This window comes from Oxyura jamaicensis, chromosome 3 (genome assembly GCF_011077185.1).
Source record: "Oxyura jamaicensis isolate SHBP4307 breed ruddy duck chromosome 3, BPBGC_Ojam_1.0, whole genome shotgun sequence".
NCBI classification, from domain to species: domain Eukaryota; kingdom Metazoa; phylum Chordata; class Aves; order Anseriformes; family Anatidae; genus Oxyura; species Oxyura jamaicensis.
The window spans coordinates 91,962,475-91,989,777 of NC_048895.1; the positions used below are offsets into that span (position 1 = coordinate 91,962,475).

A 27,303-nucleotide genomic window follows, 5' to 3' on the forward strand; every position below is an offset into this window, starting at 1 on the left:
TATTTATATTAATACATTATTTTAGTTGCCATTATTTTAATAAAGAACACAAAACACTTTTTATGTATGTTCTAATACCTACAATTAAATTCACCAAATTTAAAAAAGAAAAACATTCTCACTTAAATTTTTCCTGATTTTGTTGACACTAAAGTCCATTAAAGTTTTCCCACTTTTTTAAAGGAGAACCTCATGTAGCTCAGTGGAAAAATTTGTTGCTCACATGCTATAACTGTATAAATATATACAGACAAAAATGTCAATGACACTTTTAACACATGGTCTGAACAATCCTGGAGACAGATTAGTCATGCAGAAAAATATTTTTCTCTTCCTGTCAGTTCTGTGATCAAATCTGGCTTCTATTAAAAACAGATAGATTCTGGAAACAGAAATATGCAGTGTTCTTTGCTTTCTTATTAAAATGGAAAGGAAATGCAAAATATGAAGTGTTGCTTCTGTGTCTAATTGACATTCTGAAAAACAATTAGAAGAATATCTGAATACATCTTTTACAAATATATTATATACTTAAATACCAGCGTTTACTTCTTAGATTCAAAAGCACTTTGGAAAATCAAGAACTGCTATTTCCAAAATTGTTCTGTGGTAAAATACTGTGATTGACATGCCAGTTGAAATGTTACAGAAACTTTGTACAGCACACTTGAATTTTACACACTTGTGAGTAATAGATATAAGTATCTATGTATGAAGTTCTTTAGGGATAATTACAATTTACATCCCTGAGTCTTCTTTTGTAGCTGGAAAACTAAGAAAAAAGGGAGCTTTTTTATTATTATTATTATTATTATAAAATACTGATAGGGGAGGACAGATAATTTCACCTCGCAGTGGTTCTGGTTCTGCTGTAATGATGTTAGTGTTGTAACATGACTAAATACAACTCGGAACAATTATTGGACAATGGATTACAATCTAAAACTTCTTTCTGTAAGACCATGTCCTAAGAACAAAGTTGTATATTTATATTTTCTTTGACAACCTCTCTTTCCTGAATTAATCTTCAAAATTGGGATAAAATCTACTAGATAGGCGGACTGATATCACATAATAACTTAAAGCCTGATTGTTGAAATAGCTGTTTCCACTAGAAATGTAGCTTCAGGCTAAAATGGTTATTGAACCAGGCCTGGCGCTTAGCTGGTGTGTTGTAGTATTGCACTCTTCCAGAAAGAAATAAGTAGTATCAGCTGTGTTGTGTGAGCAGACTGATTATGGATGTATGTAATAGATATTCTTGGGGTATGCCAACTGGCTCAAAGCCCTTCTTGGATGATAACTGAAGAACTTCTATTTAGTGGATACTAATTAGGCATTAGAAGTAAACAGTTGTTGAGCTGCTCAATTCTGCCAATACTGAAGCAGCTACAAGCCTGCTCAGAAGAAACGTTTTAGGAATATAAACCTAAAAATCTTAGGAGCCCCTGGTCCTCAATCACATTGGTAGTTAGCCTCAGTTTTAGAAGCTGGTATAGTTAAAAAGCACTAGTGTAGCTACACCCTTTGTAAATCTTATAGTTCAATTTTATTGGGCTACCGGAGCACAAATTCTCATGTCATTTTTGGCATGCTACAACCTCCAGGACAGAGGACCAGCAATGTTACATGTGACCCAGGAAAGACTGCACCCAGCTGGACTAGGTTGGAAGCCAGGGTGTCTAAAAATACTGTAAAAATACATATGTCAGGGTGTCTAAAAATACTATAACTATACACAGCTGCTGAACTGAGCTCTCAATGTCTGCTCTGTGGTCAAATGTGAAGCACCTAGCTTTCACACTGACACCAAAATTATTTAAGCTAGGCAACACCACTATATTGTGCCTTTGACCTCCAGGAGGCACTGATCATAGGGACCTTTCAAAGAAGAAAACTGTGATTTTTATCCAAATGGACTTCAATTTAAACTTTTATATAGATTATTTTTTCTTGTATTAAACTGCCCATATTAGCGAGTCATTTTTATGTTGTCCCTTAAATTCAATTTCTGCACTCCACACCTTGAAATTCAAGAACCTCATGGATCCTCAGACAACACCTCCATTGGCAAAATGGACAAGAAAAATCTTGTCTTTAATTTCTACAAGGCATGTTTTTGTTATGTCTGGTTGCTCTGATTTTCAGTCCTTTGCTGCAAATATGTCCACCTCAGAGTCAAAATGCAAAACTGAGATATAACTTTATTCAACTGGCAAGGGTGACTACAATTTAAAAACTAAAGGCTGTTTTTTAATCACCAGTGATGCAATTGTTAATGTTCATTTGAATACTGATGGTTTAGTGTTAGGTCAGTGATGCCTGCAGTTAAGTGTTATAAGACTCCTTATTACACTTTATGATTCTGATTGAGGTTCTAGGCTTCCAAGGTATTTGGAGTGGTGCTCAGGAGTTTACCAAGCACTTTTTACTCACCTCTTTTCAAACATTTTACCGAGTAAATACCATTAGCCCCAGTGCCTTAGTTCCTATTTAATTTTAATGCCAAATATTAAAGTCAATATTCAGTACACACAATGGAAATCTATTATATTGGTTGGCTAGTTGGTATAAAATATGGAAATTGGGAAGATTAGTTTTCTGTATATTTAGAGGGATACATGGTACCAAATCAGCATCAGAGTTAAGTTGTCATCTTAGGTGCATTGAGAGTGATATTTTGGTAGAGAGACCTTTATTTTAGGGAAATAAACTTCCAGATATTGTTTTACTAATCTGCTCCAGCATCATACAAATAGAGCTCTTGGACTCAGCATGATGGGACTCAGAGGTGTCAAATATTTTCATGAGTTTGACTTGGATATTTCTTGAAAACACAGAATTTCTAGCCTTGAAGCTGTTTGGTTTCAGTGGTTGCAAGAGTCAGATTTCTTTCAATCTATATCCCCTTAGGTGAGCAAATCTTTGCAGTCAGACAGTATGTTTTTAAGTATCTATTCCCTTTATGATCATTATGAACATAAACAACAGACAGCTTATTGAAGTGAAAAAAGTAGGAGTTAAAGTTTTTTTTATTATTATTTTATTTTAAATAATGTTTAAATGTTTTATGTAATTATCTATAATTATTTTTTTCCACACTGGAGTAATCCCTAGTCCTGGGTGGGGAAAAAAGCATTCTATCCTATGGATTTTCTGTTTCAAAACCCAACTGAATACTGTAGTGATGCACTATATAAAGTGCTGACACTGCCTATGTGAATCTTTGAGATTTTTTTTTGACATGGATTCCTGAGTCAATGACCATTACAATCTCAGCTATATCAATGTCTTTATTTTCTCCAATACATTAACAGAACAAAAATGTGCCAATAAGGAGGTAATACTTCTGTTGTGGAATAGTGGCTTAACAGTTGAATAGATAGACAATGGAGGAACAAGAATGATGCATACCTTTTAAAAGGTTTATACTTTAAAGAACAGAGTCAGTGTATTGTACTTCTGTCATTACAACTTCTAAGATGAGTATTGTACTTCTGTCATTACAACTTCTAAGATGAGAATAAACTTCCACTCATTTTTTAAATGTTCAGGCAGAATCTGTGTTAGCTGGCCTTGCCTGAACAGATAGAGAAAGAATGTATCCATATGCTCACCCTTTTCCAATTAAATAAATGCCTACTATGGTCACTTTGGGTTTGTTATTTAGCTATCAACACTCCATCCTTTAGTACTTCCAAAACTAACATAATAGTTGAGCTTGCTGAGTAAGATCTGATATACATTTCACAGAATTCAGTTTGAAAACTCCCTTTAACTTTGCTACTTTTAAAAACAAAAAAAACAAAAATCTGAGAAACATGTTTGATCTTATGCTGGGCAAAGTATTATCATGGCATAAACAAGGTAAAGGTGAGTGTGTAAAGCTCTGGAATAATGTTCAAAAGGAAATAGTAGTTAACAAACAATTTATTTTAATTCCATTAGCCACACTTTCTCTTCCTGAAGTAGATTTAATTAAGATATACTACAATCTGTATCCTACACCATGAAATATCCCTCTATTAATAATAATAATAATACAAAAAATAAAAATAAAAAACACTGAAAGTTGCCTCAACAAAGGCTAAAGCTAAAAATATTTTATGGCATATAGGAAAAAATAACGGTGCTAGGTCATAATGAAGTTTCTTTGTGTGTGTTCTTTTTTTTTTTTTTTTTTTTTTTCCCTAGTTACCTAGAGAGAAAACAGAAATGGTTTGTGCAGGAATAGATTATATAACTTTCTGCTTGTGTGTGTGTTTGGGTAGCTGGGCCTTTCTCCCTAAAATATAAATGCAAATTGACTTGTCACACATTCTTTAAAATTTAAACAGTTGAAGAAAGAAAATCGCATGCAGTTATTTTCAAATCCCTGTATGGAGCTTAAGGGGTTCTGAACTTAGCAGGAAATTCTAAAGAATGACAGCAAAGTGTATTCATTCAAAACACCATGAACAACAGAAGATTTCAAGTACATCAGTAAAAAGATGGTCACTGCAATCCACGTCTATAGCCAGAGTAATCACTTCACACATTTTCTTATAGAAGGTAGTCTTGCTGTCACATTTAACACTATTTAATGTAGTTCTTAAAAAGAGGAAGTAGAAATTACATCTTACCAGAGATCTAAGTTATGGTGAACATCATTTCTGCTTTCCATCATTTTTAAACAGCATTGTCATTAGAAGCAGCCTTGAAATCACGTACACTCATACGATATAGTTGAATGAAGGGGATAAAAGTATTGCAGTTGCCCAAGTGCAAGACAGGTGCCTATGTGTTGGTGGAGTGGGAATATACATATATTTATAGGTATTTATGCATATATATTCTATAACAGATTAATCAATGGTGTACAATAGAAGAACCTGTTTCTTACAAAAACATATTTCTACAGTGTGGATTTTTTTTTATAGCTATCAGATATGCAATGGTTATATTTTACTGGAAACCTAGCTCTCACTTTATAGGAGCTCATCAAATTTGGGAATGGCACCTCTTCCAAAACATTAGTGATTACAAAATAGACAAATGCAGTTGGTATAATTATGCTGAAATTTATTAACACAAATCAGTGTATGTTAAAATGTTCCTATATTCAATATTTTGTTAATTTTTGATTGGCAAATATGTTAAACTAATAGTTGAAATAAATAGGGGTATATTAGTAAGAATTAAATTGAGAGCTAAAGAGATGCTTCAGGTTCATTTTCTATTACACTATGGACATCACTGGTAGATGGACAGCAACTGGAACAGTCATGCCTGGGATGGTTTGTACAGATTTGGGAATCCAGCTCATGTTTGAGAAGGTTTGTTGAACTTTTATAATTTTATTTCCATCACAGTTTTTCTAGTAGAAGAGGTATTATTAGATGTTTTCTGTATGGTGAGTGGAAATCAGTACTAGTATTAAATGGGCATATTTGCAGCCCATCTGTATTTTTAAACAGTATTTGTTCTTCATTTGATGACAGGCTATGTCAGGAAAGGTCAGAATCACCCCTGTGTAGCTCAATTCTTTTATGGTTGAACAGTCTCAGAATGAAAAGTGCAGTTGGCCTTTTTTGCCTCTTATGTGTTTTTTTTTTTTTCTTTTTATTCCTTGGTGGGCATTAGAAAAATTAGCATAGAGATAAAACATAGTGTTTTCAATATGTCAATCTTTCCTCATTCTATATCTTTTGAGGCGCTTATCTCAATTGCTGTATTGACTACTCAGTCCATTTTCTGAGTTTTCAACGATGAATGATAGTTGGCAGGTTAGGACTAAGCTAGTGATTACAGCTGCATGGTGGAAAGAGTGTAGCATTTAACAGGGGAAAACATTCTTACTCTCCCACCTTCTTTCTTGTGTCTTCTGCAATGTAGGATCTTCATGCATCCCTGTTTGCTAAATGGCAGTCAGGCTGCATAAAGTTCTAGGAATATGCCATAAATAATAACAGGATTTTTGTTCTCCATTTAATACTTTTTTTTTTAACTGCAGTTTGTACCTGCATCACTTTTATCAGCTTTAAAAAAATTCAATCTGATATACATCATAGAGGCTTGCTGAGTAAACTGAGTGTCTAGATATAAAACTTGTATTTTGAGATCTGTACTGACTTCTCATTTCTTGTTGGTGCACTTTAATGCAATAAAATTCTATTGAATTTTAAGGATTTAATTTATGCAGGTCATCTGTCCCTGTATCCCACACATCCTGAGAGCCACTTGTGTTAGAAGGCTATAGGTGGCTACTTGCAGTGTTTCCCACTCTTGATCAAGTACAGGCTAAGTTGACTGCTTATCTTTTCCAGCAGATCTATCTGTTGCACCCAGGAAAACTGAAGGGATACGTGGAGATAGGGATCTGTATCAGGTTTTGAAGATATGGGGATTCTGGCTTGTTGCTGTGTTATCTGCTGATCAGTATATCTCTGTCAGGATTGCATTTGACTTTGAATCACTATACATAAATTATTTTTAAAATAGACTGGAAGAATATAAACCCAGACCTGGAAGAATACTGATCTAGAGCAATACATCTCATTTGTATGGTGAGATATACTTAGTAGTATGGGATAAACTTAGCAGAGGTGTCCTGACACTAAGATCTATTAGGCTGTCAGGCAGTCTCCCATGAGAAATGGTGAAATCCCTACCTATTGCAATATTTAGAATTTGATTAGAGAAAGCACTGGAAAATGTGCTGAAAGGAGCAATCATATTTGACAGGAGCTTCTAATAGATGATCTATTCTTTTACATCCCTAATTTATCTAATTGCATGCTCAGACTTGAGGGAGTAACAGTTTAAAGACTACCTATAACTACCTCAATAAATATTAAACACTTTTTACTATTTTGTTCATGCTTAAACTCACAAATGAGAAGTCCCATCACATTCTACGTTTGCTTTTAATTATACCTGACCTTTCTGCAATAATTCCTGTACAACATTGTACTAGTAAAGTTCACTGTTCTTACATGTCTTTTTAAAACCAAGAAGAAAACTGTGTTACCTCTAATCCTTGTGTTTTATACATCAAGCTAAAATATATTTCCTAGTCATTCACTGACAATATCTGTTACAAGATGAAATATGACAGTATCATGAAAATGAAGAAATTATATTTAGCCCCTTGACTTAAAACGATGCCAAATAAGAATTATCATGGCTATATCTTCTAAATACAGCCATATCCTCTTATGTGAGATAATAAATCACATTAATAGTTAAAATGCTTAAAGAATTAAAATTATAACATGTATAAATTACTTAAACAAGACAAGGAAGACTAAAAAATCAATTTAAAACTCATTGTCCACTCTTATTTTAGGAAATATTTTCTTTAAAATAGTTGTATTGGGAAATATTTTGTTACTTCAGTGAAATATAAAAAAGGACAAAATTAGTGTTGAACAGTCTTTGTAACAATCTGGGACATTTGAAATTTGATTGGGTGAAAGATGCCATTTATGAAAAAGTATGTGATAGTATATCTGCAGGTAATGGCATGTTAAGATGCAGTCATTAACAATGCTTGAACTTGCAGTTAGACTTACTTCAGGATTAATAAATAGGTCTGTATTTGCCCGATTTTCTGTTATTTTAAGTACTTCAAACAATTTCCTATCTGCTTCTCCTGTCTCTTCCCACGGGAATTTGTAGTCTCTCCTTTTAAGATGAAAATCACTTCTCTGATTTTCTACTTTATATAATAAAACACTTCTACATATTAAGTATTACAAATAGTTCTTGGCTGACTTGAACAAAACTGTTCCTGAGTGAAGATGTTTCGGTGTTAGATATTACTAATTCAAGGAATCGGTAATGGTTGAATATATTTTAAAATAGGATAAAGATGGATCAAAAACAATGGTATTTCACATCAAATTAACCTATGTATTTTCTTTTCTTCAGATAGAAAATATAAGGCTACTTTTGCTTGTCTTTTTTGTTAGTTTTAATATCACAGTAAAATTGGAAGGATCTCTTAGTTATTAATCGTGATGACTCCCATAAGTCTTTTCCTGAGGGAATTCTTTAAATTCAAAGACACAGTTTATAGAATTTGAGAATGTATTTACTAGAGCACATTATCTTGCATTTGGCCAAGTTATATTTAATCTGCCTAATTCCAGCATCAATAATATATCAGAGTGAAATTTGATTTAAAATTAAATATAATTCAAAGTCTTGTAAAGCATCTATCATACCATTGCTGCTCTTTGCTATTGTCTCAGCATTTACTCACATGTTTACAGGCTCTGAGAGTGGAAAATACTATGGTCCAGTTTTCATGGGTTGCAAAACAAGAAGGGGAATTCCTAGGAATTTCCAATCTTTCAAGGGTTGGAAATTTCATTTGCTGGATTATAAAGCCTATTTAAGATTGAAACAGTTTACTTTGAAGGCATTGTGTCTATCATGTTAAACCACTGTGAAATGCTTTAAATTGTCAATTAGTTCTTAAATAGAAGATGTCTGTCCTCAGTAGGTGCTTGTAATTATTTTTGTATCTACAATACAAGAAACATTACTGTTCCATGGACAGATTTTATGTCAACTCAGTCTATTGATTATACAGTTCCTGTAGGCAAGCATCATGATGCACAAGTTCATTATCTCCTTTGCTTGAAATTTTGCAAACAGAAATAATAGATATGATAAAGAAATTAAAACTAGCTGTGAGTGTAGTACAGCCCATCCTCCCTTGGCACTTGAAAATAGCTTTCTATTCTATTTATTTAAATTCACAGGAAAAATAAATCTTTCATTTAAATGTCATTTATGTGATATACTGTTGCCAATATATCTTGTTCGTGTAATATTATCGCTGAAATACTATGTAAAGTAGCACAAGTCATCAATAAAATAACAATTAAAAAATCATTTTTTTTCAGGGATCTCACTCCCAGATAGATGTGAAAATGCAACTTGTCCGAGATACATAAGGAAAATATTTAGGACTGTTTTTCACCTTCACTTGCTGCTTATTACTAAAATAAGTCATCATATTGAAAGAAGGATGTTTCTGTGAGACGCTTAGTGCAATAGAAACTGAATAAATGATTGATTCTGAGGTTAGGATTCTATTTCATATGACAAGGCACTATAGGGGGGGGAAAAAAGCAGTAAAATGCAGAAAGTGTATTTTATTTTTGATTGTAGAAAGGATGGGGGACAGAGAAAGTTCAACAAACTAATCTGATGTAAGTGGCAGCAGATTATGCAGAGCTTTGACACATGAATTAGGACTTTGAAGGTGACTCCATGAGTATAGCACAGCTAACAGAATGATTTGAAAAAACAATGATGTTAGTCAGATTACCGTATGGGTATAGTAACTGCAATAGCAAATTATTCTGTAAGCTACAGCAAATATGGAAAGGAGAAAAGTGCTATATCAGATTTTCTTTTACATTTTCATTACATTCTGATGTCTTTTAATACACCCAAATGGATTATAATGTTACTCATTTATTTTATATTTAGTTGAAGAATTACAAAATAATTTAAAAGTTTTGGAGAGTACACAGCAATTTTGAGGTACCTGAGATTCTGTTTTACTGTGGCTGCTTTGGCACCACTTAGCTATTTGCTTCTGTGACCACAGCCCTATTTTTATCTGGCATAGAATCAATTTTAGGACTTATGGGCAATAAAATTCTTAGTTTGACTCATTTTTATTGCCATAATTGTTCAATACAGGGTTTATTTAAACCCCTGAAATATGAGGACATGAATAGCTCATTTAAGTTCACTGCTTTGAGTTCACAGAATATCTGTGACTGTGATTATACTGAAATATCAATGACATTTCCATGACTTTGTGAAAGATGTTCACCTATGCATTTTCTACAATGACATTTCCCATTGCTGATATGTGAAGAATAAAACTCTTTTCAATAAGAAGCCCAACATGTTGAGATTAGCTCATTGCCTCTGGCAAGCAGATATGCTCTCTGCTGTTTTATCACTGTAGACTCTACTTCCTATATTGCATTTATGAAGTCCATAGCACAGAGCTTTGATTTCAGTTGATTAGTATTTCCATTTTAATTTTAACATTATTGTTGTTATTACTGTTATTTATCACTTTGATAGATATAGTGCTGTTCTACTTACTTTTCTTTGAGTTTGTCTTCAAAACGCTTGGTGAGATCTCACTAGCACTGAGGGTATATCTCATCTTCAACAAACTTATGATATCTAGTTTTTCTTTTTTTTTTTTTTTTTTTCTGACCCAGCGGGTATAGCTGAAGAAATCAAGGCCAGCTATGGTAACAGTCACAAGTACTTACGGAAGAATTTAGACAGAATTTCAGTTTCTAAACATAAATTATGTTTTTGGGGATCTTTGCTCAGCAGAAGACTAACCTCCCATGTACTTCAGTGAAATTCATCTGCTCTAATTGCAGGTTTTCAACACTAAGTAATCCAAATCTAAAGTAATTGCATTTTAACCCTCTTTGCAGTCAGTAGGGAGAAATTGACCTTTGTCTAAATTATGTAAAATTAATGTCCCGAGATTTGTTACTCTGCATGTATTCAGCTGTCACTATCTTAGAACAACATGGAGACTGAACACCAAATGGGTATGTGTGACTGGTGGAATGTAAGTCATCCCCCTTCTTCATCATATAGCTCTCTTGAGAGGCTCAGTTAACTCACCTTTCACAAATCATTCTGAACACCAAATGACAGTGCTATCTGCAGTCTTTTTTATAAAGGAACAAGTAGAGAAGGAAGTGACAATACTACAGGACCAAGTATAATATCTGTGACCTACTTAAAGGGATGGAAACCTTGGTTAAAATTACCACTTCTGAGCTACGTGCTTTAGGAACTTACCTCCCACCCCTCTGTAGAAAGCCTTGCCCATCAGAATATGGTGATGGGAGTGAAGCAGTGGCTGGTACAACTGTGCTTGCTGGTCCCTCCCTTAAATGCTCTTTGCAGAAAAAATGTGAAGATTTATTAAGCCAAACAGACAGCATGACTAGCCAAAGGCATAAGTCATACATGTGGAATGAGAAGGCTTTCCAGATGTTCCTACATATTCTTTCCAGTGTTTAAGGTATAGTAGAATGAGTGGGATTTAGAATTTCCCATAGCTATTAGCATATCCTGAGATCTGGATGTGTACCAAACTGACAAGAATTCTTATCTGAACACTGTACTGTCTGTTTAAGATGATATTCTGACATTCCCACCCTTCCCTGGGCATCTTTCAGAATGTTCTGGATTGCATTCTCAATCTCTGGTTGCTTCACAATTAAGCTTAAAGTGCTGATTTTTACAAGATAAGCTTTCTCTGTACAATAAATTTATTCAAATGAGGAACTAACTTACATACCTAAAGGTTAGTTAGATCTAAATCTTGCACATCAACACTGCTCTGCACTTATAGTCATTGAAAGGAAAGTTCTTATTTAAAGAACAAATCAACTCACATAGATGTGGTTGAGTTACAACAGAAAAGAAAGAGACAATGTCTGTAGATTTGTGGAAGCCAGTTGGAGAAAATAGAGGAAACTATATGAAGGCCAGTTTACTGGGGAACCCTTGGTTTTATACAGAGTTACAATTAGAAGTGAATTTTTATATATTCACCGTCTTTGAGGTAGAGTACTAATTTTTATGTCCAGGAATACTTTTTTGGGCTGCAGCTAGAGAGAAGAGCTATATTGACTCTTTGGCTTGCAGACCTTTCTCATGTTCACGTATATGCCAAGTTACAGAGTAGCATAACTCAATTTGCTTTGACTTACTCTTTTGGTTTGTGTTTTTTTTTTGGTGAGTTTTTTTTTTTTCCTTTTAAAGTCTAGATATATTGAAGTAGGCTGTTTTTAGAAAGAGTCTGGGCTTTCTTCTATAATAAAAAAAAGTTTTGTTTTCCTTAATTTCCTTACAATGTATTTTATCATGTATTACTAGGACAACTGAATTTAAAATATTGTGAGGCATTTTTCACTAGAAGCATGGGAATTATTTTTCTTCTTGGTTTCCCAGAGATGAAACCTACAATTTTTCAGAACATGCTGTGAAAGTCCTATTTTGTAAGGCTCTTCAGAGAAGAGGTAATTTAAACTTGGTGCATTTGAATCTGTTATTGTTTAACATAGGGTGTTAAGTAGGTAACTCATTTTTAAATAGAAAGCATTGCATTAGCCTGCCCTTGTTGTTCTTTACTTATTTTTAACACTTGTTTCAGCATCTGAAGCTTGGAGAGGATTTAAGCAAATCTAAATAAATAAAATAAGACTTCACAAAATATATCTGGGGTGTTGATTCAAATTGATATTTAACTCCTCCTGAGGTAGTAGAATCTAAGCCTTTTTCCAATTGTATACTTTTTTTCTTTAGTACACTCCTTTTCTCCTGACTATAATTTTCTGTATACCTGCTCCTGAAGTGAGTGCTCCCAATGCTAATTTCATATGTTATTCTGAGAGCCTTCTAATAGTTTTTCCTATCTTCACTTTGTCAGGAAAGGAAGATAAACACTTAAATATTTTTGTGTTCTAGTTAGTCCTTTCTTAGATTGAACTGTACTCTTTAAAAAATTTCTTTAGAATTTCCACTTTAAAAAAAAAAAAAATTGCATTTCGGAACTATACTAAAATTCCTTAAACTCATTCATTAGTATTTTTAAATATTGTTAACTCCACTGCAGTTCCATAAATATGATTTTTGTTCCCTTCTCTCCTGTTTGGGATGTATCACTGCAGGGCCATGGTAAATCCCAGGCACTGTAAGATGGGAGCTGGGTGTGTCATTTCTCAATGTGCACAAAAGAAATACTTTCAAACATTAAAGTTGTAGGTGCTGAAGAGCTGAAGGTTTAACAGAAGAAAAAATGCTTGAGTTTGAGATGCTTTAGGGATGTGAGCAGAGCTATTTCTAGTTCTAGTTGCCTGAAAGCTTCTTTAGAACAAGTGTCTGGGTACAATACAGCATATTAAGCTGTTTGAAAAAAATGCTTGTAAGTGCCTTATGTAAATAGTTCACTTGTAGTATTAGAAGATAATTCTCTTACAGAATGGCACAAATAATAAAACATTTTCTGGAAAATACTTTTTCTTTATTAAAGAAGCATTATGCTTCTTACTCTGTCCTTGTTTTTCAGCCATTCCACATGAAACATTTGCACTATATTGACCTGCTCTCAGCCTTTAGGGAAATCGTTAAAATCTGTAATGCAAAGTGTCAAGTATTAACAAGAGTTCTATGCCCTACTGGTGCTGAATGTTGATCCACCTCAGGCATCAAGACACTAAAAGAGCTAATTTGTAATTCTTGCCTTTTCTGTTCTCTCATATAGTAAGCATGCTGAAATGTCTTTCCTCTAGCCATTACTCTACTTATATAGGAACTTGCATCAGCCTCATCTTCACAGTGGCTGGATTCTACCAGGAGCATACTAATCAATGTGACTAACATCTGTCTCAGGTGGTTCATTGTTTCTCTCAGCCTGTCCCCAAAAGCATGATCATGTATTTAGTCATAAAATGTTAAAAATACTAGTCTACAGGAGTATGTGTTTAAATATACTTTTTTTTTGCTATGAATTTATATTAACACAGGGGAAAAAAATGTTGCATTTCAAAGTTAAATATAAATTGGCAGGACTTGTGTGGGCTTCAGATTCTTGCAGAGGTTATTCCCTAATCTCAAAATGGGACTTACTCTACTGCCCAGAAATTTTTTTCTTATAGTGCAAGCTGATGTGGGTGCCTCAGAAATGGAGTTACCATCTAAGGTCTGTATCCTGTCCTTCCCTCAGGCCATGTAGCACCCCAGGGGCAATGTCTCTCACCTGAAGTCTTTACTCATGCTCAATGATCAGTCAGAGACCAGAAGGATAGGCAAATTTGATATGCTCGAAATGTTACTGAATGCATTCTCCTTGGAATGTTTTCTGAAAATTGTGTGTACCAGTGTAGTTCAATACCATTACAGAGTTTAATTAGCAGAAATAATGAAATATCAAACTAACATTATACTTTGCATGATTATGATAGTTTACCAGAGTGGTTGTTTACTGGAGTCCTGTCATTTTGGAGCAGACATGCTCTGTCCCTTCTTCCCAGCCTAACTGCACTTGGGTTATTTGTAGAAAAAATTCAGTTGCCTTCTGCTATAGTTAGTATTTAGTCACACATTTTTAAGCCCCCTAATTCCTTTAGCACTTCCAATAACAAGTAAATTTTCTTGTAACTACGAAATGCTTGGTCTCTATTTAACAAGTATATCAGCTCCCAAAATTCATAGGAAAATGAAAATGATAAATAAACAATAATTTAAAAAATAGTGTTTCCATACAGCATTTCATGACTACTTTGCTGTCCTGTCTTTGAATGAACATAGACTCAAGCACATCAGAAATCATTCCCCAGATTTTCTCTATTTTCTTTTTTGTTATAATGCTGTACAGTCAGTATATTTTTTCTGCCATTTGTTCATTTTGCCTATAGGTATTTATGGAACCATTTATATAACAAATTGCTGCAAAAAGATTGCTTTCATTATCATTCATCAGTAGACTAAATAGATCTTACTGAAGCACTGTGGCCTGGACAATGCACTACAGCTTATCAGTGAATAAATTCCATTCTTAAATGAGTAACTGATTTCTTTGAACTTGCAACATACAGGTTTTTCTTCACAATTCACATTTTTTGTCAGGAGGCTGAGAGTTGTCCATAATATTGAGCAAACACAGCATGTATATGCTGATGCAGATTACTTTTAAAGCTTATATTCTTTGATTTATCACTCTTAAGCTTTGGTGTTTTATTTTTCCCTTAGGGATATGATGATGGATATGGGGGTGAATATGATGATCCAAGCTATGAGGCATATGATAACAGTTATGCCACCCAAACACAAAGGTAAGCATTTGTACTTTTTCATTAAATTTTCCAAGAGAAACACTTCTTTTCTCTTGAATTTATTTATAAATATCCTGTTTTGGTTTTCTATAATTAAATTCTACAAAATCTCACAGTACTTTAAATAGCTATTAAAAAGTAATAACGGTGGTCAGAGTTAATATACAGAATTATTGAGACGAAGTAAAAATGCGGACAGCTAGACTTCTAAAAATGCTGCAACTTAAGTGTAGTTTTTTTTTTTTTTTTTTTTAAAAAAAGCAAGTGATTATACCATTTTCCTATCTGGTGTCATTCTGAACTTGTTGGCTCATTTTTTATTATTTTTTGCTTTAATAACAGCAAAGTAATCAAGGCTATATTGTATTTAAGGCTTTTACAATGTTTTGGGAAAATGATAAATTAACAAAAAATAAAATAATGATGGTAAATAACTGTTACTGGTTGGCATCCACCATCAAAGTAAATTGTGGAATGGAATGGTGTGCTTGAAATAACATAGAAACTATTAGTTTCAGTCAGTTACTTTCTGAGCAACTTTCCAAACTGGTATAGGTATCCAAGTTTGGAAATCTTATGTCCTTACTGTGTGAGGTAATGGGAGGATTATATTCACAGCTACTCCTATAATTTCTCTCACTAAAAAGAGACAACAAAAATGATCCTTTTTGATGTACACACACACTACATGCACTCATATTACCTCAACAGTTGGTCCATGTTTGTTAAATATGGGATGATATCTTTTCCACAGTTAGGCTGAAGGATAAAAGAGTGCTTCAAACAATTACACAGAAAATGTGCTTATTTGTTGCTAAGAGTGTTTGACAAATTGTGGAAAGGCAAATGAAGTTCTAACAAGAAAAGAGACAGATTTTAATTCAGGTAGTGTGCTTCTTACTTGATGAGAAAATGATGGTTATGTACAGAGTTCTGTACTCTAAAGACCAGGGAACATTAAACTTGCTTTTTGTTTAACCATGTTTTTTGTTGAATGCTTTGCTGATGAAACCCCCAAGTATACTTTAACAACACATTTTCAAGTAATCATACATTACTTGCTTCATCCATGATGTCATTGTGTAGGTATATATTTTTGTTACCAGAAGTTCTCCAATTTTTTCAGAATTCAGCCCATCTTTTATACAATAGTGAACTATCACAGGTAACATTGTCTCTAGTTCAAAAAATGTTAGAAGTGTCTCTGCAATGACATTGCTATTTATTATCATCTGAATCAACCTGCAATTTTTTTGCAAGTTGATGTCTTAAGCAAATGACAAATATATCAAGCTTATTAGTTTATTATAAGAAAGCTAGAACATGTAGTGATAATTTTACTCAAGACAGAAAACTTAATTCACAAAAATATTTGACTATAAACAGCTATTAAATAGTCAGATATGTTCTCTACAATGTGTGGTACCTCCTAGATACCTATTCTATTTTAAATCTGTAACTAAAACATTTCTGTTTGTAATAGATGTCAGGATACACAGTTGTACTCATCTGTGTTGAGTGGTACTGAAGGCCACAAGTAACCTTTTGACTTCAGTGAGACACTTGAGGAATAACATGCTACTCAGATTTCAAAGGTGTAAAGAACAAATGGACCATTACAGATGCAGTTTGGGTCTCTGCACCTTATTGGCTATTTATCTTCACAGAAATAGCTCCTTATTGAACTGAAATAGCACAACAGAACAGAATGGTTTGACCATGATATTTGGTTAGGTGTATATACCAGAAAGTTTTCTCACAATCAAAGATCTTGTTTTTAGTGTAACTCTGATTACAGGAGCAATACTTATTAAGCACACAACTAACAAGGTAATTTGTAACACTTCAGAGTACTTATTCATCTCGTCCACTGTGTGATTTACAGGGGGAAAAAAATATTGTAGACAATCTGTCTTCAGAGAGGAAAAAAAAAAAAAAAATCATTACTGCCCTCTGCAGGGATTGAGTGAAATTCTGAAGCATGAGATGAGAGATAATTGAAGTCTGTGGCTTAATGCAGAGCTCCAAGCTTTTTTCTCATGTTAAGGGCAGAGTTTCCACTTGCTTTTTACAGCTCATTAAAGAATTAATATGGAAACTCTTACTCTAGACCAATCTCTGGTCTTACTATGTCTCACCATGCTTATTGACAAGACCTTACTCTCATTGTCGCCTCAAACTGTAGAATGTCTGGGGGAGGGGGGGGGCGGGGGGAGAGGGGGGAACTAAACACAAGCTGAATTCAGCGTGCTTTAGAGCAGAGCACATGATACATTGTGCCTTGTTCCCCTATGCACCCAATACACAGAGTACCCATTTAGGTAGCCTGCCACCACTATCGCTGTTAACAATACCTTTGTCTTCCAGACCTTATATTTATTTCCCACTTTCTCACCAGAGGCTTCCTGCCCATATATACATTTCTCCTGAAGGCCCTTAGTCCTTCATTGCCTAAGAGGTATGATTTAGATATTTTATAAATTAGTTGCTGCCAATAGCAGAGAAAATGAGCACGCTGTTAGCATACACCACTGTGCTATTACACAGGATTATGACTTAGAAGGAGCAGCAAAAATGCCCAGCACCCAGATCACCCAGATATTATGTGGAGATAAACTCTGTTTTTCTGTGTACGGTTATCTGAAGATTAGTACTTAAAGTCAAGGACAGAGTTTCAGGCCCAGCAACACACTTTGTATAGGTCCTTCTTTAATGACTTCTACCACTGCCACCCTTCCAGAGAGTTTGTCTTCCATGACAGCAGTCTGATTTTAGACTGATAACAGGGGGGTGGGGTGACTTGTAGAAGAAACCATGACAGAACCTTGGGATCAGACTAGAATGAACCCTGCGATAATCTTCAAGGCTGAATGAGCTAAGAGACATCTCAAGAGCACTGAAATGGATACAAAAGCAACTCGAAGAAGGACAGCCTGATCATCACTATGTAAGTGCCACCTGTATCTTATTATGTCTGGGGAGAAGAGAATTATGGGTTTTGAGAAATAAAATTATTGCCATAGTCTATACTGCATGAGGAATGTCCTTCTTTAACTAGCAGAAGCTGTATTTTTAAAGCCATCTTTTTTCTTCCTCATCTTCCTGTCCCATAATGGCTACTCAGAAAACAGGATGGAACCTCAGGACAAAGATTTAAAAGAACAACTAGTTGTCTTTCCCAACAGTGTCTATAATCATTATTTACAGGATTCCATAAAAGATTACAGGTTTAGCAAGGACATTTAGAAACCTTGCTGGTTTTAGGAATGTGTTTACATTGATGTGAAAATAGAGATTTTAAGGTAATCGGAATGAAAGTATTGTCTGAGACCAAAGAGAACAAGGAAAAGACTATTTCAGTGGGCAGAGGAAGACGTCCAATTTGACACACTTCCCACAGGCAATTTTGTACTATACTTTGAATTTCTTGATGGAATATCTTTTTCCTTTCCCTTCCATTCAGTGTGAAAATGGATTTCAGTGATAAGGACCTCCACCTGCCCAGACATACCAAGGGATATTCAAGCTGTTAAGTTCATACACTACTTCCTAGACATTTGGAAATGAGGCAGAGGGCATTCAAACCCTTTTCTGCCAGCTATGTTTGGCTTCTGAATTTTTAGTCTATTTTTTTTAAAAATATAAAACATAGACATGATAATCAGAAGTGAAATCCCTTTCTGAATATGATGGCCATTCCTTTTTTTGCCAATTCAGGTGTCAGAGGTAAGGAACAGATGGCAGCTGAGGGTAATAATCCAAGCTGATGTTCTCAAACAGCAGCATTTCACTTCACCAAATAGTTACTATCCATATAAGTTTGCCCTTCCTTTCCACTTGATAGTTAAAAGCTTGATGTATATTCTCTTTGCCCAACAGTATTCAGGTATGAAAAAAAATTACTGCACAGATTTTTATCTAGACTGGACCCTTACCAGTAAGATGGCTAGATTTTGACCCTCATCAGTCATTATACCAGATGCTGCCCAAATTTCTCTGCGAAGTTGAAAGACATTCCTCTGCAGGCCTGTAAAGGTGTGCTCCTTGCCTGCTTTTTAGCAGTTCAACTACACTGACGTCCTCAATGTGTTCTTCCTTCAAGCCATGTTGGAACATAAGGTGGCAATAGTCCTTCCTTTCCATTCTTACTGAAAAGTTTATTTAAAGACATAAAAATGATTTTTACAAGCCAACAAGTAAGCTCAAAACAAAACTCCAAAATGGTAGAAGTATCAATTTCCATCTCAGCTGTAACACACATGATGTGGGAGGATCCTGACAATTTTCAAAATATAACACACTTTTGATTTTCTTCGCAGGTACTTAAGTCTGAGTTGCCGCCATTGTCCAGGATTCATGGGCTGAGAACACTAGATCACCAGGCGAAGAGGTTGAAATCTTTTGTGAGAGGATCTAATGAACTGCCTGTTTCGTTACAGTCTGATAGAGGATCAGACTGTACTGCATGCAAAGCATGGCCAAACATCTCAGCCAAGACCAAGAAAATGATTTTGCAGCAGTAGATAAGTTGCTGGTGAATCAGCTGAGAATCCTGATGGCTAGCAGAGCCACGTTCAGCTCTGCTACCACATCTGTAGTCATCTCCACTAACCTTTGTTTCTCTGCTAGCACCATCATTTTAATTTCAAAGGTACTATGTCTCACAGCAAAAAAATAAATATTAAGGAATCCTGTGACTGACTGACCAATCAGGGGACAAAACAGAAAGGGTATATTCTATTTAAACCACTTGTGCATAACCTAACCAACCACATGCAGTGTAAACAATGGTGTCTGTAAGGGAGACAAAAAAGAAGTCAGTGATTGTTCCCTGAAGCTTAAAATTTGGGTTTGATATAATTTCCCTGTACCACAGCATCTGGCATGAATATTCAAACCTTGAAACATTGAGTCCTTTTTTTTTTTTTTTTTTTTGACTAGGTAGCTGGTACATTGGCAAAGGCTTCCTGGGCTGCTTTCCTCTTTTTTGTACTGCCTGTCTGAGCAGGTGCTTCTTAAAGGAAGAAAAGTCTGTGACTCCCATCCTAAGCTTTAAACAGGCCTGCAAAAAAAATAATAATAATAATAATAATAAAAAAAAATCACAAAACCTGTAATGTACTAACAAGAATAAATAATTCAGTTATGAAAGATAGAGGGAAATGGTGCAAACTACTGCTGAGTTACAGATCCCACCCCATAGTTGCACAGGCCACCTCATGACATATCTTATTTATGTTGTATGTTGTACCATTACATAGGTAAAGATCATTCTTCTTGCCTGCCTGGACACAGCCCCACAAATGGTAACATCCCAGTTTTAGGACCTTGAAACAATTTTTGGCAAAATATTTACTGTTAATCTTGCAAATTTGTTATGTAATAATATAGGCAACAGTCCTCTAGACATGTGTTCCATGCTGGCATACAGATCATTTTGGGACAGTGATTTGGTTTTAGTTGGTCAAATGCACACTGCAAACCCAAACACTAAGTCAATAACCAAACTTCTGTTTCTGTTGCTGTTTAAAATGTTAATGGTAATACAGAATCTAATCTTAACATAAAATGTCATTAATGTGCTTGAAATACATTCTAAGTCTTTACATGATCTGAAGACTTATATGCAGTGTTGATAAAAGCAAATACATATCTGTCTTAGAGGACTGAAGAAGAAGAAAGAAAAGCTACAATATCAGAGAAATTCAAGTTGACAGGCATAGCTTCATCTAGCTGAATAATATCTAATTCAAAAATATATTTATCTGTGGTTGATCCCTATAACTACGCTGTCATATGCAAAGTCCCACTTTCATATTTCAAAGTCCTGTTTCTTAGTGTTAAGAACAAAAATATAGCAAGAGAAAAAATGTTCCAGGGCATATATACAAGTCCATTTTCCTGCTGTGGCAGGTAGTTACTATGACCATATCAATATAATAGCTCAATAACAATATATTCATATTATACCTATCAATTCAACCAGTAGTACTCTGATATTAGTATGTCAATCTTCAAGGTCTTTTCCAACCTGAATGACCCTCAGGAGTCTGTCCTAGGACCGGTATAATTTAATATCTTTAAAAGTGACATAGACAGTGGAATCAAGTGCACACTGAGCAAGTTTGCAGATCTTTGCTCAATCAGTTAATGACAGGACAAGGGGGAATGTTTTTAACCTAAAAGAGGGGAGATTTAGTTTAGATGTCATGAGGAAGTTCTTTACTCAGACAGCAGTGAGGCACTGGAACAGGTTGCCCAGAGAGGTTGGGGATGCCCCATCTCAGAAGTGTTCAAGACCAGGTTAGATGAGGCCCTGATCAAGTAGGTGGCATCCCTGCCTATGGCAGGTGATTGGAACTAGGTGATCCTTAAGGTCTCTTCCAACTCAAGTCATTCTATGGTTCTATGATTCTAAGGTTTCTTTCTTATAAAGACATAGACTTATTCAAAAATTCAAGAGCACATTGAACCACTGAGATTGAATATACCAGAAGTTATTGACTTTGAAAAGAAACTTTAATTTCTCATTTATTCTTGCTTCTATTATTAAATTCATGTGATCTACTGTATAGCTCATATTTATAGCTCCCTTTTCTGTAGTGTGGACTTCTAGTACAGGAGATTTAGGGATCACTTATTCCTTAATCTGATATGCAGGAATATAGCATGGACCACAGTTCATCCCATGTCAGTTATGTGATTTAAGGTACAATGACTTCAGTGCTGAGACATACTGGAAAATGGTTTAGGAAGAAAAGCAAAGAACATTTTATCAAGCTAAATCTCCAGGAATTATTTACATCAACAGGGTGTGTTTACCTGAGTTCCAAATCTTCCTGTTTACCCTTGTTTGACTGCCAGGTATCAAGACTTAATATGTACATCTAATTCCAGAGATGTCTTCTTCACAGTGCTGCAGGTGAAATAGCACTTTCAGACTAGTACAATTCTAAAATCAGCAGTACATAATTATGCTGGAGATAAAAATTATTTCATGTATCCTATCAAAGGACAGTTCTCTTCTAGCTCCTTTTGGACTCAGGAAAAAATGATGCTTCTATGTTTCAGTAACAGAAATTTACTTTAGGGAAAAAAAAAAAATAATAGTAAAACTGACCTACAGTGCTTAGGAACATCCTCCCGTGCAGATTTAAAACCACATTTGACAAATTGAAGTAAATAATTATGTAAATAAATTTGTGTCTGCCCAGAGGCAGATGAAATGATCTAGGTGACATCCTGAGGTCTCTTCTACATCTGTCTTCTCTTACCTTTTCCCCTTTTTGCTCGCACATAACTAGGTTTATTTCAAGATAACAAGACGGGATAATCCAATTAGATTCAGGAAGCTGTTCTGTTGCGAATATAAAGAAAGTAACCCAATTTTGAAACTCCAGCTTGCTTTGAGTGGTTTGTATGACTGATAGAAATCCTTTCATGAACAACTAAAGTAAGTCTGATATTTCAAGCTCTAAATACATAATGAATTCATTCATAATAGAGTAGGACATTGACTTTCATATGTTTTGCATATCGTATTAAATTGCAGTAAGTCCATTCCTTCAGGATGACCTCATAATAACGATATCAGATCTTAAATTTTCACAGATAACATTTTCATCTAGATATATAAATGTACACAAACTGAAATCTATAATACATTTCATAATACCGTACAATATAGTACCGGATGAACTTTCTGTTTTGGATGGTCTGTTTCCTTAGTTATGATGAAAAGGTGCCAAATTAATTAGGGGAAGAAATCCTAGATACAAAACTATCAAGAAAATGAACAGTTATTAATTTTATTCGACACTACAAAGACAATGAATCATGACCTACTCATGTGAAGCATAAACTATTTAAGGTGCTACTTTTACTTTCAACTATTGAAGTGGACTTCTTACCACAGTACCAGAGTACATGAAACAATGGTTAATGCAAATTACAACGCAAAACCTGTTTTGTCAGCCTTCTCACTGTCATCTGTAGTCGCAAGAAGAATAAATAATTCTGCCAAGATTCTGCAAGAGTGAACTGCTAAAAACCTTCTGCTTTGGATGTGAGGGACAGATAGCAGCAGCATTTAGATTTTTCACAGCTTTTACTGACTTAACGGCTGTATTGGAGCAGTTTACAGGCCACTTTTGTCCCTGTAAGTGACGTTAAGAGTGTTAATTCGTTAGCATCATTGTAAAGTCTAGCAGTCCAAGCAGGGGATCAGCACAGTGCCACTGAAAAGCGTATGCTTTCTTCAGCGACCTTTGAGTCAAAAAACTTCAAAAGCTTCTTACCTACATGGTGGAAATGTTTCTTATTCTGTTTCAGGCTTTGGCTAAACAGATATTAAAACCTTACTAAATGTAGAACCTTTTCTGATATATCTTTTGAAGGAAAACTTCATCTGGAAACTTTTGAAAAATTAATCAGAAGTTACTTGGGAAAAAAGCATTGCCAGTAGCAAATAGCTGTTGTATAGCACGCAAATTCTGATTCCTATTTACAGGTTTAGTCTTCAGCACTGTAAAGTTTTCATGCTTAAATAATAGGGAAGCCTACACATTTCCCACAAGAAATTGAAATGACATCAGTTTCCTTACCTACTGATAGACATTTTGCAGGGAGAAGTCCAGGGGGTTTCTAGTAATTTCCTATCTCTTTCCAATGTCTCTAGTGTGTCTGTACCTACCCCTTGTTCAACATTCCCTGTCTGTGTTTTCCAAATATCCTCCCTTTGATTGAATTCCCTGCGATAATGTTGGGGAGGGATTTTCAAGCAGAAAGTGGAAGATATCTATGCTAACTGAATACCAAAGCAATTGAACATGGAACAAATATTTCTGAATAAGACAGAGGAAATCACAATGGTATTTACATATGTCCTTTCCTAATGTCTTGCTGGGGACCTTTAGTAAACAGCATTTGTCAGATTTATATGTTGTGATTGTATTGAGAAGGAAAATACAGAAAGAGGTCAATGATCTTCCTTGAGGATAGAATGAGTTCAAATAAATGCTTAAAGCAATGAACAGATACATTCATTCGATCAGCCAGTCCCACCTTTTTTCTAACTACTGGCTTTGTAAAAAGCTCCTGCAGACTAGTATTGGAGTGAAATGTCCATAGTTAAGTGAAATGTTTTTGTCCTTACTTAGTTAGACAGGACTGTGAATAATCATTAACTTATTTAGCAGATTCTCACATGAGTAAATCTTTTGGCAATATGATTGGAGGTTTAATCATTTTGCCTTCACAATCAAAATATTCCTGTATAATTAAATATATAGACACAAATATAATCCAAGCTGTAATAGGTACATTGGTTCTTTTTAAAGTGCAATATTCTTTATTATTTTTCACTATTATGCATTCTCTCACTTTTTAACCAGAATGCAATGTATTTATACTTTGTCATATTTCATTTTAGATTTGTGCTTATATCCACCTGTTCATAAATAAAGATTTCTCTGTATTTTATTTCCAACCCATTAAAATCAATCAAGCCAGGAAGCCTAGAATATGACATTTTATGTATCTTCACAGCAATCCACTTACAGCATTCATCATCAGAAACTGTTTTCAAATGCCACTTCTCGTTTACTAGATTCTATGAGCAAAATGAAAATTTAGCTGCTCTGAAGTAGATAAAAGTTTTTTTCTCTAAAACTGGCTGGGATTCCTAAAATTCTGTATCACTCCCTTTGTAAATACTGTGTCTGCAGATATTTTATATTATATTCTGAAATAGTAATAATTTTGTGTGTATGAGAGAAATACAGAGGGAAGGATAATATTTGACTAGAAATCCCTGTGTGTCTGTGGTTGTAGCCCATAAATGGAATTTTGGTTTCTATTTCAAACTTTGCAAAAACTTCAGAACCCAAAATCATCTTTCAATTCAGAAGGCTCTCTGCACATGTCCTTTATAACGCTACTGGCTTAATTCCTTATTTATTTTTTTAATCAGAGTTGCAGTAACATGAACTCAAACAAGAAAACACTGGAGACAGATGAGATCTAGTTCAGCTTCAGGCATACAGTAAGCTACAGAACAAGTCCAGGAGGGGGGGACGGGACACTTTATCCACTAAATTGTTCACCATATTATTCCATTAGTTCTAAAGAACTATTTAGTAAAGGTCCATATTTATGACTTAAGGATGAATCCCACAAGTTCCTTTATTCAAAAGACTCCTCATCTTTCCTATAGATGTAATGCTTAATTAAACAGAGATGATCCAATAAGTCTTAGATTCCTAGGAAGATTATTTCTTCATTCACACATTTCCAATATGAAATATTATTTTATAAAAATTGCATATATTGCAGTTAATGTAAGTGCAACTTTCACTTCTCTTCCAAGAAGAAGGATGCTGCTTTGTGTAAACAATTCTTCTTTCATTGTCTGCTATAAGTTAAATCCTGCTGACTTGACTGCTTCTGTTATGTAGGAGAGAGTAGCATTACAAATGCAGTCATACATGAAACGACTAGAATAATATTAGACAGGATCCTGTTAGCATAGGAGTTAAGTATTTGATTGTATAATTTATCAGTATTTAAAACTGAAAATTCTGCAAGATGGTCAACAGAAATTATATTGGAAAAGGGGAAGGTAATGGGAGATAGGATACCAAGACTTCAAAGGATCCACCTGAGGAAATGAAAAAAGAAGGAATAAGAGTTGTCTAAAAGGTTGAACCTAGTATGTTAACTTGACTTGAGAATCTGTTATGTGAAGTTAATACAGACTGGGATATAGATATAAAGAGAGCTATAATTTTATTTCCCTGTATTTGTCTAAAATATCGATGCTAACTGCACAACTACAAAGGCCAGGAATCTCTGTTCAAAGACTGCCAATCCTAAAACACATTGGTTCATTCTCAGATTGTCAAGTGACAACACAAAGAGGGAAGTCTCTCAAGAGTGATTCAAAGTACAGCATGGAAGCTTTTCATCTGTTTGCTTATGAATCTAACTATGGAACTTCACTGGCATGAGCTGAATCTCTAGTTTGGACCAGTTCAAGTACTTCACAAAAGAATTGTGATTATTACCTAATGTGTGAGTTATAACTCCAAGGCTGATCAAAATTTCCAAAACTGACTCTTTCCTAAACATTTCCTGATAAAAGGTTCATATAAGATTCTAGTGTATAATCTCCCAGCTAAAGAGTGCAACCATTATGAAAGAGAAGCAAGATATAATAATATACCTTTACAACAAAAATAAATAAATAAATAAATAAATAATCATCTGCTAAAGATCTAGCTCAAGAAGTTTTAATCAAAAGCTATTAGATTCTTAAGGTCTTTCAGGATTGATTACAGAACACACTTCACCAAGTATCTATATGGAACCATGCATTTACAGTGTTTAAAACAGACCAACCCTTTCTTGTACCTATCAGCTCTGGCTGTTAGTGTGACCGCTGCATGTCCACAACCACATTTTGTGCTCCACAGTTAGAGAACAAAAATTTAGATATTTACCAGTGAGTGAAAGCAAAGAACAAACAGATAAGAAAAAGACACAAGAGAACACAAAGAACACAAGTTCTTCAATTCTTGCAATGCTCTGCTGCATTATATTAGAGAAGCTGCAAGAGCAGCCAGGAAGCCAAATGGTAATGCTGCTGACCCTGTGTCTTTTGCCAGCAGCTTCCTTCAGGTACAGGAAGAGATCAGTCAAAGGCTAGTGCAGTCTATTCATTAATGTTGTGATTTTCCATATCTAAAACCATTGATTGCTTAGTGGTAAACATCAATCCTCCCTCAGGTAGTTTGTTGACCCTAAGAATTGGGGTTTTGTGACTTCAGTCTTAACTCCTTTGTTTGCGTTTCTCTGCTTATACCATCTTAAAGCACTATTCTTCAAAGCCTTTTGAGCTGTGTGGTTTCCCATGGGCATTGACGCAAGCTGCAATTTAATTTTGCTTAGTTTCTGTCAATTTGAAAATATCCCACATAATGAGAAATTTAAAGCCGGTTGCTGTTTAAGTATACAGTCTCTGCATTTAAGGTATTTTCATACCATAGGAGCGCCAGATAATTCTGGTTGGAAGGAATTTAGGAGGTCCTTAGTGCCCAAATAAAGAACATTTTTATTCTTTTATTTGGAACTGATCTGTCTTTATCTGCCTGAAAAGGTTTGATCCCCAGACTTTAAAGTATGTTCAAAAGCACTAACCAAGAGCTACAGTTAAGTTAAAAATAAACATAAATATATTATGATTATGAAGATTAATGGTATATACATTATTAATATTATTGTCCACAGGGTAGGAATAAACACAGAATCATAGACCTAGTTCTGAAAATTTAATCTAGGTAGAGGAAAATTTTATCAGAGGTTCTGATGTTGAAAAACAATTGGGATATAAAAATAATTAAACTATTTGTAAGACTCG

General features: G+C 34.7%; 1 protein-coding gene across 7 annotated transcripts in view; it reads left to right on the forward strand.

The window, feature by feature from the left end:
* KHDRBS2 (KH RNA binding domain containing, signal transduction associated 2) overlaps positions 1-27,303 on the forward strand; it is a 381,354-nt gene that overhangs the window by 299,264 nt on the left and 54,787 nt on the right. For 5 of the 7 annotated variants that reach the window (XR_004749882.1, XR_004749880.1, XR_004749879.1 and 2 more), the window contains exon 7: positions 14,806-14,888. Coding sequence is in view for 3 of the 7 variants with exons in the window: in XM_035323018.1 (XP_035178909.1) it covers positions 14,806-14,888 (83 nt within the window). In the remaining 4 variants the exon portion in view is untranslated. The other 2 variants (XM_035323020.1, XM_035323019.1) reach the window with 2 other exon arrangements.